The following is a 15,200-nucleotide window of genomic DNA, read 5'->3' on the forward strand; positions in this document are numbered from 1 at the left end:
CCCTAACCCTAACCCTAACCCTAACCCTAACCCTAACCCTAACCCTAACCCTAACCCTAACCCTAACCCTAACCCTAACCCTAACCCTAACCCTAACCCTAACCCTAACCCTAACCCTAACCCTAACCCTAACCCTAACCCTAACCCTAACCCTAACCCTAAGTAACCCTAACCCTAAGTAAGGTTTTTGCAAATTTTGTTATAAGTTTTGGCCTAACCCTAAGCACTGTTTGGCAATGGGAGTATAAAGTAGCGATTGCTACTTCGGCTCCTAGTTAGGCAAGTAGATAGACTATATTATAAAGGGGTCTAACCCTTCTTTTTTAAACGTTACTACTACCTAGTCTTCTCTAGCTTTAGTAGACTACATTATATAGTCGAGGCGCTTACTTATATATAACGTTGCTTTATTAGCGCTATATATTATTTTATATTATTTACTTTATATATAGGGTAGAGTAGGTAGAGTTATAGTTAAATAGATTAGTATCTTTTAAATCACTACTAGGTTAAATTTCTCTCTCTCCTTTAGCGCCTAATTAAGGCAGTGTCTACTACTATTAGTCTTCTAGTAAAGTATCTTTAGCGTTATAGCTATATACTTAGTATAGAATAGAAGCCCTTAGTTATAACTATATTAGGCTATAAGGCTAGCTCTACGTTTATATTACGTAGGAGCGCTATATAAGCAGCGTTTCTATCTTACGCTCTAGCTCTTTAAAACGTTTATAAGAGTACTTTAAACGAGAATAGGTCTATACTATTAGAGCGCCCTACCTTCTAGATATCAATAGACTAGTCTACCTTAGTAGAGCACTTCCTTAGACGCTACTCCCTTAACTCGTCTTCTTAGCTTCTATACTATATATTCGCCCCTACTATTGTCATTGCCTAAGGCTAGGGTATATAGAACGTAAGTAAGTAGTTAAAGAACTGCTCCTTTATATACTTATATTGCTCCTATATAACTTTGTAGCTTATATTAAAGGCTATATAGGCACCCTTATAGTTGATGTACTTTAGCTAGTGCCTACCTAAGTTAGTCTTTATAAGGTTCTACACCTCCTATTCTCTTATAGTATTACTATTGCTATATACTATATAGATATAAACTAGACAATATACCTCCTCCTCTTTATAAAATACTGCTTTATACTTCTATTTCCTATATTTAATGTATAGGATTATATATACTATATCTTTAAAACGTTTATAAAGGTAGACTATATAGTTGAGTAGAACGCTTTAATTAATAAGCTTTATAGCTTCCTTAACTATATAGAGCTCGACTAGTATATATATTGTTTATAGCCCTTAACTACCCTCAGTACTACCCTATAGTATATATAGCCTTATATATATGATCTAACCTTGTTCTCCTTTGCTAAATCTGCTACTAAGTAGCTAAGGTTATCCCTATACTTCGTTAAAGTAGCTAGCTAAACGCCCTTCGCTAATACTATAAAGGTATAGCATTTAAACATTATAGTCGCCCTAAATATAATAGTAACCTACACTTTATTATCTTCGTTAATGAACTATACTTAGCTATCTTCCTTAAATATAACTACTATATTCCTACTCTTTAATAGCTTCTATATTATAATAGCGCTACTTCTACTACCTTTTATAGTTATTTCTATTATAGCTATAGCTATATTGACTATCTAGACTATATCCCTTGTACTTCTATTAACAATATTCGTAGACGTTTATCTAAAGTCGATTATAAGCTTATAAAATAGCTTCTTTAATATATATTGCGTATAGCTCTTAAATAGCTAAGACATCGACGTTGTAGCTACGCTCTACTCTACTATCTAAGCCTAGGTCTTTACCTAAATACCTCTAACGCCTATTTATAGCCTAACCTTATTCTTTATCTATATAACCTCCTCTTTTATATAGTCAAAGCTTTTATATAGCTTATATATATTGTTAAGGCAGTTTAGCTCATCTTAAAATACCTTATAGTAGTATATATATATAGTAGCCTATATATATAGCTATATTTTTAGTGACACTAAAGTATAGAATTCTTATAAAAGCTTTGATATTTTGTCGCTAACGCCTTCAATATATATATTTCAATCGTTTATAGCTCCTATAGGAGGGAGCCTAAGTCTTTGGCTACGTTGGTTGAGGTACTCGTATATATTAGCTACAGTGTCGCAACTTACAGCGCTCGCTATCGAGCTACCGCCATCGCTACTACGACCTATGCGGCTGCTACGCCCCCTCTACGACATCGTAGATGGGGGTAACTAGGTACGCTAAGAACGCTTGCGTTGTCGGATTTGATTTTGGCTTAACGGTTCCTTCGTAATCGGCGTTTAAGTGCGAAGAAGCTCTCCACAGTTTCTCCTTAGGTATAATATATAAGCAGGTCGGTTCCTAAAAATTCTAACCTATTTATAATATACAAGTAGGTTGGTTCCTGAAAATTCCAACTTGCTTATAAGATATAATTAGGTCAGTTCCTAAAAATTCCAACTCATTTATAAGATTTATATAGGTCACCTACCTAACTTCCAAATAAATGCCTATTCCTAACCCTAAGCAGGCACTAGGAGCTAATACAATGAAGATACACAATGAAGATACTGTTAGAACTAGCCTAGCTCAGGGCCCTGGGCTAGCCTACCGAGATTAGGATCTTCTAGCCTAATGCCCAACTGCTATGTAAGACTGGGCTCCTAATTAGGACCTCTCCTACAAGACAACATCTTCAACACTATAATTGAACACAGTTGTGTGCATTTGCCTGCATCGTAATAGCTTCATCTTCCTAAGCCTGCGAGGTGGACCCAACAGATACTTCCCCTTCCTCTCTTAAGATAGAAGTGGGGGTGCAGCGCCAGTGCAGTTTGCACTCGGCTTAAACTCTCCCACATTGACAAACCACGAAACAGTATTGAACTCGGAGTACGCTGCCTTGACAACCCTCTTCGCAGGACCTCTTTTTCCATCTCCCTCACTAACCCCTGTTTCAAGTACTACCAATCCCCTCACCCGCTGGACCGCCCCAGGATGCTCCCATAGAAAAGTGACATCATCGCAGGAGTGCCACACTCGCACAACACGAAACTCGAATGGCGGCAGTGTAAGCTGGTCAGCTGCAAACTCGGCGCGGTTACGGTCCAGTGGCTGGGGGCCGTTGGTGCAGCCGTAGCTCTCGAGGACGCGGATGCTGTCGGACCAGTCTGTGAAATCGACGGCGTAGGTAGCGTTAAGCAGCGCCGCGCTGTAGGTTGCGTTGAGCGACCAGGAGGAGACGAGCCAACCGAAGTTATCCGCGAGGGTTTGGGCGGTGCTTGCGGTGAGGCAGGCCGAGGAGAGGTGTGCATTGGCGGTGGTGGCGCGAGTGCCGCCTATAAGAAGGTAAAATGTGCCAATGAGAAGGCACATTGAGCGACAGACGATCATGATGCTTCGGTATGCTGTGTGTGTTTGTGGCTAAGCGGCTAATGGCGTCTTGTTCTCCTCGGTTGCTTGATGCTAAGCTGGGATTCACTTTGCCTATGAGGTGCCTTGTTATCTCTCTTATTAGTCGAGGTGAAGCGAGGCGCCGAGGCTCCTGGTTAAGCCTAGCGAGAAACATCATCCATTAGCGATAGGACAGACTGTATGGATTACCTAGCTGAATGTTGCGTGGAAACCCGTAGGTGAATTACTTCCCTAGCGAGAAAGCTGCTCTGGAGATGTTGCCGTCTTACTTTACCGACAGGGGTCGCCCCACTGCATGAGTAAGTCGGTTATGTCAGAACCTGGGCCTCAATACCAGGGGCTCGGCGCCCACGGGCCGAACTGCCGTAATTAGGATCTACCAGAGCCACAGATCTGGATGCCCAAGATAGCCCTCTCCCACACACACTTCTCCTCAATACAACGAACAACACCACCATTGATCACCATCTCTGTGTATCAGGCACTTCGTGATAGCTTCATTGTCTCCATCCTGCGCAGTGGTTCTGTCAGGTCATTCAGTTGCTTATCCTGCCAAGCTCAGAGAGCAAAAGCTGCATCAGATACCAAATCGGGCGCTCCTCCAACCTTGAAAATGGGGAATGGAAATTCGCGGGAGTGGCGCCGCCAAGGACGCAAGACCCGCTGACAGTTGAGGCCGTGGCTGTTTAAAGCAACACACGACACATCCTACCCCTGTCTGTATGCATTGTTGTGTCTGTTGAACCTTATGACAGGGCTGCCTTGCTTCATTGCCTCACCAGTTTTCTTCCTTTCCTAGTTGGACGTATATGTACCATCTTGCTTTGAGACACTAAATCAGGAACACGATGGCAACAGGCAATCCAAATTCCAGCAGTGGTTCTCAATTTCATCCAAGGTGTTGATCATGTAATTACGAATGAAGAAATCCCATCTCCTTCCACGCCCTCACATATTTCCTCACCAAGTCTGGACTAACAGGTCCTCGCTGGCGGAGGGTGGCAGAATGTGCAGTAGAGTGAGCTGTGTCCAGGACCAGGTTCCCGCAGGACATACGAACAAAGTGATGCTCAAGGAAATCCACCAGTCTCCCCGCAGGATTGTCCGTTTCGATGGAGCCTGGGAACCGGCGCACGCGGCGAAGCCATTCGTCGAAGGAGACAATGTTTTCTCGCGGTACATTCAGGGCATCAGCAAGCACGCGGATCATATCCTCCCAAGGCTGGCGGCTCGGATTCTCGATGTGGTAGATCGGAAAGACCTCACGGTCATCCCCCGAAAGCATCAGCTCGCCTAGTACCGTCGCTACGTCGGTAACTGGGCACCAAGACAGAGTTCCTGTCAAGCCTGGCAGCGCCCGCAGCGTCTGCGCCGACTTGACGACAAACGCAAAGTGCTCGACAGGGTTCCAGTACCCGCTGACAGCCGACCCAGCAATTTGTGCGATGCGCACCACCATAGCGCGAAACCGGTCGGGGTACTTATGAAGGGTTGCGTCGAGCATCCGCTCGCAGACCAGCTTGGCGTCGCCGTAGCCCGTGGGCAGCACTGAGGACACGGACATTCGCTCCTCGGGCACCCGCGTGGGGCAGGCTTGACCGCTGGGTTGGGACGCATAACATCCGACGGTGGCAATGGAGGAGATGAACTGGAAGGTGATTGCGCGAGGACGACGGCGAGCTGGAGAGGAAGATGCTGCTGCTGCAGCCGCCGCAGCCGCCGCAAGCGCAATCAAGTTCGCCATGGTTTGAAATTGCGACGCAAACGCGTGGATACCACGTGTGATGCTCATCGGCCAAGCATTGTGCACGATGTGTGTGACTGTGCGCTTGAGTAAATTGTGCTCGTCGTCAGGCAAGCCGAGCTTGGGTTTGGAAGTATCGGCCGCGAGCACGCGGAGCTTCGCCAACGCTTCCGCGCTGAGCGAGATGCCACGCGAGCGCATTGCCTGATGTTGTCGGGCCGTCGGGTCATTGTTGTTGGTGGTGCTGCGTCGGTTGAGGCAAATGACCTCCTTGACAGACGGAAGAGTGGCGAGGTGCGCCACGAGGTGGGAGCCGAGGCTCCCTGTCGCGCCGGTTACAAGGATGGTGGCGCGTCTGTCTTCCTCCTGCTCGAGGACGCCCAAATGCTGGCTTTGTTCGTCTAGCGCGGGCGGGAACTGAAAATCCCGTGTGTATTGCTCGACGAATGCATCAACAATGGCTTGGCGAGTGGCAATGTCAGCCGCCAGATCTTGCGTGTGGGGGCGCATAGAGCCAGGATCAGATTCTGGAGCAGAGGGCCTTGAGGGGCGGTCATACCTTGGCCCAGAGGCCATCGCGATGATGATGCGCTGCACTTCGGACTCGGGGAGCCGCCCCTCGGTCCAGTCGACGTAGCCATATCCTACGGAGCGCAGAGTCGTTTCCCACAGGTCGGGTGATGCAAGGGCGTGGCGCCGCCCGTCGTCAAACAGCCACCAACCCTCAATCAGGCCAAAGGTCAGATCGACCCACGGCACAGGCGTGGTCATCTCCAGCATCATCAGGAAGCCATCTGGACGGAGCACGTTGTGTATGTTGGCGGTCGACTGCACCAGACTGTGCGTAGCGTGCACGCAGTTGGTGGCTAGGACAATGTGCTGCGAATGCACGAGATCGCCCGTGGGCGGCTTCTCGATGTCGAATGTTCGGAAGTCGACGAACGGGTACTCCTTGGAGAAACGCTTTCGCGCGGCGGCCACGAGAGACGACGAGAGGTCGGTCACCGTGTACCGCACCGGGACGCCGAGGCCGGCGAGGAGCGGCAGCATCTTGGCCGTGGTGCCGCCCGTGCCGGCGCCCATCTCCAGGATGCGAATAGGTTCTCCCCCGGGTGGCAGATGCACTCTACCGAGGAGCTGCTTGAGAAAGTGCTCCATCTGCTTTACCCAGACCAGGTTGATCGGGGACTTGCCATACATGCCCGAAACGATTTCACGCCCTTCTGGGGTGCCGAAGATGAGCTGCAGACCGTCCATTCTCCCTATCAAGCAATCTGCCAGCTTGCGTCCCACGAGATACGTGAGGTTGTGGTCGTAGACATGGTCCGGGAAGTTCCTTGTCAAGTCTTGCCACAGCGTCTCTGCGGGCCTGCTAGGGAGCGAAACGGCTGTGCGTATGATGTCGGGCCCGTCGAGGTCGACAAGCCGCGCTTCCTTTTCGAGCAGCTCATACATCCAGTCGACAAACTGCCGGTGGCGAGGAAGATGCTGGATCCTGTCAAGCTTCTGCCCAGGCTTCGCGCTGCGGATCTTGCACCCCAGCTCCTCGAATGCGTCGACAATGTGCGCAACGCACAGTTCGGTCGATCGTGGCATGACTTTGTCCACGTAATCCCCCATCTTGTGGTCCCGGATAAAGTCATCCGTCGCTTGCTTGCACTCAGCAAATACTTCGAGGACCGTGTTGCCGAAGAGGTGATTGGGCACCGCGCTCCCGTTGACCTGCTTGACACCGTTCGGCTGGGTGATCTCAACTCTTTCATGGCTGCCGTTTCCCAGACCCTCTGCCATCTTGTCGCTTTCCTCTGGTTCTTCGTCTGTATCCGGGAGCGCAGCGTGCTTCTGGACGCAGGTGACCAGGCTTCGGAAGTCGGTCAATGCCATCAATTCGTCGGTGCTTAGCACAATCTCGAACGCGGATTCGATCTCTCTGGCCAGTTCCATGCCCATGAGCGAGTCGATGCCGAGTTCCACCAGGTCAGCATCGTTCGTGATCTGCTCTGGTTCAAGTCCCGAGAGGTTCACAATGATGTCTCTCACTCGGACGGAGACGCCCGACTCGGACTTCTTCTTCTTTTCCCTCTCATTTTCTCTCCGGTCTTCCCCAGCCGGCGGCGCGTATTCGGTGATGGCAGGAAGCCCCTGCTGTGTGGCTGCCGGGGGTATGGCTGGACCGTGTGGCGTGCATCCATTCGGCAGCTTTGTCTGGCCGTTGGTGCTGGCAGGGGGAATCGGTTCCGCGGTCGGAGGAAGACATTTCGAGATGGCTTTTGCCAGAGCCGCTTTAGGGACCCTCCGGTAATGGATGCCGAGAATAACTTCCGCCAACCTGCTGGTGCGTTGATCGTAAATGAACACGTCGCTGACGTACTCTTTCTCGGATTGGCGATGGTGGAGAGCGAGGACCTCCCACTCCGTGCGTTCCGTGGGGTTCATGTTGTCAACGCCGGCCGGCGAGCGGACCCATTGGTCGATCCTGTCGGAGATGTAAATGTCGCTGGGCGATCTATCCGTCATGGTGTTGACAAAGATGCCCGCGACCTGGCAAAAGGAGTCGGCCAGACCAGTGTCAAGCCAGGACTTGCTGCTGCTGTTGGACGTGGTGGTGCTGGTCTTCCTTGCAACGACTCTACCGGCGGACTCGTCACCTTTTCCAACAAGCTTGAGAACGCCTTTGTACAGGTCTCCGTACTGCACGATCTCGGCAAAACGGTTGTAGATCTTGGGGCCCTTGATGACCTCGTCGGGGTCGAGGTCGTTGAGCAGCCGTTCACATCGCTCCCAGCCGACCAGCCGCTCGAAGCGCGAGAATTCGTCCCTCCAGTCGGCATCGTCGGGTGCCAGGAACACAATGGTGCCAGAGACATATAGCGTGTGCGGGCCGTTACTAGCACTGCTGTGGACACTGCTGCTCATCTTCCAGGTCCAGATGCGTAAGTCCGGGTCTTGTGCCTCAGCATCGAGCCAGACCGGATCCTGCAGGCCGAGGGGCAGCGGTGTGTGACTGGTCATCCCGCGAAGCCGGGGCTGGAGGCTGGCGTCGACCCGGACGCTCATAAGGGCATCAATGGCGATATGGAGCTGGAGCGTGCTGGGACAGAGCGGCGCGGCCTGCGCGATGATGTGCCCGCTGACGTGCTCCTCGAACTCTGCACTCGTGGTGTGGACGCGGAAGCGCACGCATCTCCGGTGCTTGCCCTGATCTTGCCCGACAAAGGACCAAAGCCCCACCGGCCGCGCAGCAACGGTGGCAGGCGGAACAGCTAGCTCAGAGTTTGCCTTGGGCGGCGGCTTCAACTCGATCCAATGCCTCGATTTCTCGAATTGATACGGTGGCAACATGAGGGGCGGATACTGCGCTCGCTGCGATGCGTGGTGTGGCCAGAACGTGACGTCCACGCCCCAGTTCCAGAGCTGGACCGTCGCCTCCGCCAGGAAGTCGAGCGAGTTGTCCGCTGTAATGTTGAAGGATTGGAATTTGTGAGAGTTCTTGGAGGATGCGTTGCCGCCGATGGCCCGATAGGCGATGGATGTGACGCTCGAATTGGATCCAGCCTCAAGCCAGACGCAAGCCTGGTACTTCTTGGCGAGTCTGCGGGCTGCGTGGCTGAAGTAAACCGGCTGTCTCATGTGGTTGGCGACAAACCTGGAGTCTAATCTGTCAAAGCTCAGCTCGGTTTCGGTGGCATGCTCGACTGGGATCTTCGGCGCTTCAAAGCGAAGGCCCATCCCTATGCGCTCCAGGTCTGGCACCAGCGGATCCACGAGGGAGCAGTGGAATGCGTTGGTCACATCGATCCTCTTCCACCTGACGCCACGAAACGCCGCCTTGCTCTCCAGCGTCTCTGTCACAGAGCCGATGGCCCTGGTCGAGCCGGCCAGGGTGAAGCTCGTGGGGCCGTTGAAGCAGGCGATGGTAGCTCTGTCTTCGCTGCTGCCAGCCGCCGCCGCGTCGCTCAAGAGCTCTTCCACCTGTGACTGCTCCGCTTCGATAGCAATCATGGCCCCGGGGTCGCGCCCCCACTTCTCTTGGATAACACGGGCCCGTCCGGCGACCATGCCGATAGCGGTCTCGAGATTCAACACCCCCGCGACACAGAGAGCTGTCAACTCGCCGAAGCTGAAGCCCACCACGGCCGCTGGCTCTAGCCCGCAGTCTATCCAGCTCCTCGCGCAGGCGTACTGCGTGGCGAAGAGCATTGTCTGGAGTTTGACAACATCGCTGGCTGGGGTTCGTTGGAAGATGTCAGGGTAGATACTCTCCAGGCCTAGCGAGCGGCACATTGCGTCGCATGCATCCAGGTGGCTGCGGAACACGCTGACTTGGTCGTATATAGCACGATCGATGCCGACGCAAGTCGAGTTCTGGCCTCCGAAGCAAAGCACCACGGCAGGTTGCAAGTTGCCTGCGGGTCGACCAGCGCTTTCTTGGCTAGTTCCCTGCTCGAATGCTGCCAGCTTGTCTTGCAAATCCTCAACCGAAGTGCAGTTGAAGATGAGAGAACTCGGAAGAGACCGGTTTGACTGCCGAGAGAGCTGGAAAGAGAGGGTGGGGAGCAACGCAGTTGCCCGACCGGCGGCGCCAAGTTGCTGGGAGGCGAGAAACTGGCGGAAGCGGGCACAGTATGCCCGGAGGCTCTTTTCATCATTCCCACAGAACCAGAATGGATACTTCATTCTAGTCTGCGTCTCTCCCTCGGAAAGCGCCCTCGGTTTCCAGTTGACCTTGTGTCCCTGGGTGACCACCAAGCACGCGTTCGAGCCCGATGCACCGTAATTGTTGATGAGTGCCGCCCTGAAATCCACATTCCACGGCTCCAAGACCGTGGAGATGGTGATCCTGTCCTCTGGCGCTGTTTCGATCGCCGGATTAATCGTTTCAAAGCTCGCCTGAGGCGGAATGGCTCCCTTGTTGATCATGACCAAGGTTTTAAGCAAGGCTGCGATGCCCGATGCCGACTCGGTATGGCCCACAAGACCCTTGACCGAACCGAGAGAGAGCGTGACCGATCGGGACGGGCCACCCAGGACTCTGCGAATCCCGGCATACTCGGCAGGATCGCCCACTGGCGTGCCGGTTCCATGAGCCTCGACATATGTGATGTCGCCGGGGCGGAGACCAGCGTCTGTGACGGCTTTGCTAAAGAGATCGGCTAATGACGGCGCATTGGGGACTGTAATTGGAGTGCAATTTTGGTTCTGATAGACCGTGCTGCTCGCGATGACCCCAAAGATCTGGTCGCCGTCGGCGATGGCGGAGGAAAGTTTCTTCAAGAACACAGCGCCCACTCCCTCAGCCCTGCAATACCCGTCCCCTTTGGCATCAAAAGGCTTGCACTGCCCAGTTGGGCTGAGGAACGAAGCACCGGCCAGGTTCTGAAACCATTCTGGGCTGGTCATGACGTTCACGCCGCCTGCAAGCGCTCCCCCAGTGCATTCGCCAGACAAAATAGCCCGACAGGCCATGTGAACGGCCACCGCCGACGAGGAGCAGGCTGTGTCGACAGTGAGGCTGGGTCCAGTCCACCCAAAGTAGTGGCTGATTTTGCCAGCGGCAAAGCTCTTGAGGTTGCCAGTGGCGGAGTAGGCGTTCGCCGGCGCGCAGGCAATGTTGCGCTCGTAGTCGACAAGGCCCACGCCGATGTAGCAGCCGATATGTTTGTCCACTGCGTCCCGGTGAGGGCGGTTGAAGTAGCCCGACTGCTCCACGGCTTGGTAGGCGACCTGCAGCATCAGCCGGTGCTGGGGATCAGTCGACGACATCTCCCTGGGGCTCTTCTTGAAGAATTTGTGGTCAAAGGCGTCGTGGTCCTGGACGAAGTTGCCGTACCACTTCCTCGATGGCTCTATGTCGCGAAAGGCCGTGTCAAACTGAAAGCGCTCCTGCGGCACCTCGGTGTGCTGGGACCTGCCTGCACAGAGAATGGACCAGAATTCGTCAAGATCTGCCGCTCCAGGGAGCTGGCATGCCATGCCGATGACAGCAACTCCGTTGTCAAGCACACGGCTCCTGTACTCCGGTGGCCCGTCGAGACCCGAAAGTCTGACAAAAAGACTTGATTGCGCCACGTTCAAGTCGGCGAGGTGTGTGAAGCGCTGTCCGAGTTTCCGGATGAGAGACACGGGTACGCAGTTCTCGGGCCCGAAACACAGCACCTGGAGTTGTTCGTTGCTAGAGACTGCATCCTGCACTCTCGCAAACGCGCTTGCCCAGTCGGACTGGGCGGCGAGCATGGAGTGCAAGATGAGGTGATGCAACTTTCCGTTCGTGACGAAATGGCCTTCGGCGTCGAACCTGAGCGGAAAAGCAAGCTGACTGGTGTCGGGAAACTGGAACCAAGGACAGGTGTCGCACAGCTTTGCCAAGAGTTGCACTTCTTCGTGGTGGTCCGGGCAATGGAAGCGGCCCAGGAGAGGGACACTGGTGACACTGAAGCCTGCTTCTTCTAGGGCTGCCTGCAGAGGGCCTAGCTGGTCTCCCGAGACGGTCACGGTAGCGCGGGCATGGTCTTGGAGGACAGAGATATAAGCATCGGGGTGTCGACCAAGAATCTCGCTCATGCGGTTGGCGAGGGGCTGCGAGCTCCAGCTGACGGAGAATGATCGAGCTTGGCGTTGCGAGCGGTTCTTTGCGTCTACCACGGCGCCAATGACCATGGCACTGATACGCACCAACCATGTCAGTCAATGTAATCGTGTTCGGGATACCCCGGTTGTTGTTACTCACAGACGAACCGCGACCGCAGCATAATGCTGCAATTCTGCGCCCGACGACGACGAGGCTACCGCCGCAGCACTCAGCAGTCCGGTGCAAAGCCCGAGTGCCTCGGTTGAGCGCCTGCAAGACTGCGGAAGATCATCGTCGCCGCTGCTGTGCCCATGAATGCCGAGCTCGACGCTTTGTTGATACTGGGCCAGGTGGAAGAGGACGACGAGAGGCGTCAGCAAGATGTTTGGCAAAGGGTAGACTGCCTCCGGGAACAAGCCAGTGCGAAGCCAGGCATCCAAGTTTCCTAGGAGGTCTTCGCCTGGGAGAGACTGAAGCGTCGGCACAGCCTGGGACACGGTTTTCCAGAGGCGAGGCAGCTCGCGAATGACGCTTGCAGCCCAAGCCAACGAGTGACCATCAACCAGGCGGTCTCGGAGTCTCCGCGCAGAATCTGCATCGAAGGACAGTATCTGGGAGCCGAAGATGAGCAGCTTAGGGAAGGCTGTTGAATGGGCCATGGTGGGACGTGTCTCAACGGTAGACTGCGGTTGAATGCAATTGGTTGTCACCAACACGCTGGTTGACCAGCTTGTGGGATAACTAGCTGTCGAAGAAGGGACTAAACAAGGCTTTAACCCTGTGCGTTTATCTCTCAAAAACAATGAAAGAATGATAAGGCTGAACGTTGGCCCCCATTCCCGGCTCGCCGTACCAACAGGAATGGTTCGTTTCTGGCCGGATCACGCATCCACGCTCGCCAATTGGTCACGTACGTATCACACATGATGTTCCGGCTTGGCTGGACAACCATTGAAGATTCAGCTGCGTATAGTCGTGCATGCACAAGCGCTCAAGTCAACGCATATGATGCGCCGAGTAATAGCTGACTAAGTTACTCTTCCGGGTGTGCCAAGTACTAGTTCGTCGTCAGGGGAATTTCTGCCCGAGTGACAGGTCCCCGATGGTAATACTAGGGTCAGGTCGGAATAAGCCGTGCCCTGCGGCTTACGTGGAGCTGCATGAGCTATACAGAAACCATTTACCGGATCATCGAGGTGCTCCTCTTACCGTGGCCCTTCATGACAGGAGGCGATTGGCGACAGCAAGCTCTTGCCCGGCCAGTGCCAGGCGTGGCTGTGATATGATGTCCAATCTCGGTGGTGTGGCTCAGGTGACCCTCTGGACCACTTTGTAAGAGAGGAAACGAAGCGTCTTTCTACCCGACTAGTTCCGAGTTGGCATAAACACTACCTAGTGACTTGTGGGCTGCCGCATCCTCACCTTGAAGTACAAGCAAAAAGGTCAGAGGTGTTGATTTCAACCATCGTCAGCTACGTGCACACGTCGAGAATGAGAATGGCGCATCTCGTTCAAGAGATTGCACTCGCTGCCGGAACGATCTCGCCCGCGGGTGGTGGTATTCTGGTGCTACTCGCGACTCTCTGCTCCTGGCATCTCCTGCGCAAATTCTGGAAGCTCCGTGATATCCCCGGCCCGTTCTGGGCAAAATTGACGGATCTCTACCGGGCTGGCATTGTCAAGACAGGACGGTCCCACGAGATCTTCCAGGCCTACCATCAAAAGCATGGGGCCCTCCTGAGGCTTGGCCCCAATATGGTGTCGGTGGCCGACCCAGCTGAGATTCCCGTCATCTACCCTATGCGACCAGGCTTTCCAAAGGTCTGTCTAATCCGACAGGGTTGCGCGTTGTCGTGGGCTTGGCAGTGCTGATCCGCTAAGTCCGCTCACACAGGGCGAATTCTACGACGCCTTCATTCCTTACATCAAGGGCGGTTCCGCACCGCCAGCCATCTTCACCGCCAGGGACGAGGAGTTGCACAAGAGAATCAAGAGCCCCGTGGCGCCGCTGTATTCCCTCAGCAATGCGGTCAAGAGCGAGCCCTTCATCGATGAAGTCCTTGACGTCCTCTTTGATCAACTTGATGCCAGATTTGAGAAGTCCCAGGCAACCTTCGATCTCGCCGACTGGCTCCAGTTCTTCGCGTTTGATGTCATGGGCACCATGACATTCTCGCGGAGATACGGGTTCCTCGAGACAGGGCGTGACGTGCAGGGAATTCTTGCCACCATCTGGAATTTCATGTTAACCGTTGGGCCGGTAAGTTTTGTCAATCCCTGGTGTGGCCTTCACGATGATTGCAGATAACTAACTCAGATCAACTCTACATGTAGATGACCCAGGTTCCCTGGCTTGACAAGTTGCTGCATAAGAACGCCGTGATGGCAAGTTTCAGAAAGGCCAGCGGGAACGTCATATTCCAGATTGCTGCCGACAACGTGGCTCGTCGAAAAGCCGAAGCAAATGACGCCCCGCGCGCTACAGAAGGAGCAAAAACAGACTTCCTGGCCGAATTCCTCAAGATCCAGGCAGAAAACCCGTCCATTCCCCAATGGTGAGATCTCCACCCTAGCTGGCAGCAAAACCTGGAGCGGATACCCTAACAGATGATGGCCACCCAACTTAGGTCCCCCCTCGTCTGGACCTTCTCCAACGTCATCGCGGGCTCCGACTCAACAGCCGTCGTCATGCGAACGACCATGTACAACCTGCTCGCCCACCCCTCGTCCCTCGCTCGCCTCCACCGAGAGCTCACTGACCCCGCCATAACCCTCTCCCGACCCTATCCGCGCTGGGCCGAGGTCGCCAACCTGCCATACCTGGACGCCTGCGTCAACGAGGCGGTCCGGCTGCACCCGCCCTTCTGCTTGCCGCTGGAGCGTGTCGTGCCGACGGGTGGGGTGACCATCTGCGGGCGCTTCTTCGAACAGGGGACTGTTGTAGGGATGAATCCGTACGTTGTCAACAGGCACCGGGCGACATTTGGAGACGATGCGGATGATTGGCGACCGGAGAGATGGCTGGAGGGTGATGAAGAGCGGAGGAGGAGGATGGAGGCGGCTATCATGACGGTACGTACCTTAATTACCGACAGACACAAAAGGGGCTGCTGCTGAAGAGTCACCCCGGTGTACAGTTTGGCGCCGGCCGGAGAACTTGTCTGGGCAAGCATGTCGCCCTGTTGGAAATCAAGAAGATTGTCACAGCCTTGGTGCTGAATTACGAGGTGAGTGGTCACCAGATGAGGGCGCAAAGAATCGGCTAAGGGAAGGTTCGCAGTTCAAGCTGGTCGACCCGAAGGCTTATGTGGTGGAAAATTCATACTTCTTCCGTCAGAGGGGAATCATGGTGCAGATCAAGAGACACGAACGGTCGTAAAGTGCCGTTGGGCTTGACTGGAGGGCCAGAGATGTTGGTTTAAAATGCTTACATACCTATCG

At 53.6% G+C, this 15,200-nt stretch overlaps 2 protein-coding genes across 2 annotated transcripts; one reads left to right on the forward strand and one right to left on the reverse strand.

Annotated features, from left to right (window-relative positions):
• Positions 1–4,360: 4,360 nt before the first annotated feature.
• On the reverse strand, positions 4,361–12,418 carry THITE_53646 (polyketide synthase; the record flags this gene model as incomplete). The annotated part of the gene is made up of 3 exons (XM_003653687.1): positions 4,361–7,290; positions 7,366–11,852; positions 11,919–12,418. 3 exons carry the CDS (start codon positions 12,416–12,418, stop codon positions 4,361–4,363), a joined length of 7,917 nt encoding a protein of 2,638 aa, XP_003653735.1.
• Positions 12,419–13,256: 838 nt separating this feature from the next.
• THITE_53797 (uncharacterized protein) lies at positions 13,257–15,138 on the forward strand (the record flags this gene model as incomplete). The annotated part of the gene is made up of 6 exons (XM_003653688.1): positions 13,257–13,580; positions 13,654–14,019; positions 14,094–14,314; positions 14,387–14,831; positions 14,897–14,986; positions 15,040–15,138. 6 exons carry the CDS (start codon positions 13,257–13,259, stop codon positions 15,136–15,138), a joined length of 1,545 nt encoding a protein of 514 aa, XP_003653736.1.
• Between the last annotated feature and the right edge of the window lie 62 nt (positions 15,139–15,200).

The sequence above is a fragment of the Thermothielavioides terrestris genome, chromosome 3 (genome assembly GCF_000226115.1).
Source record: "Thermothielavioides terrestris NRRL 8126 chromosome 3, complete sequence".
Lineage (NCBI taxonomy): Eukaryota > Fungi > Ascomycota > Sordariomycetes > Sordariales > Chaetomiaceae > Thermothielavioides > Thermothielavioides terrestris.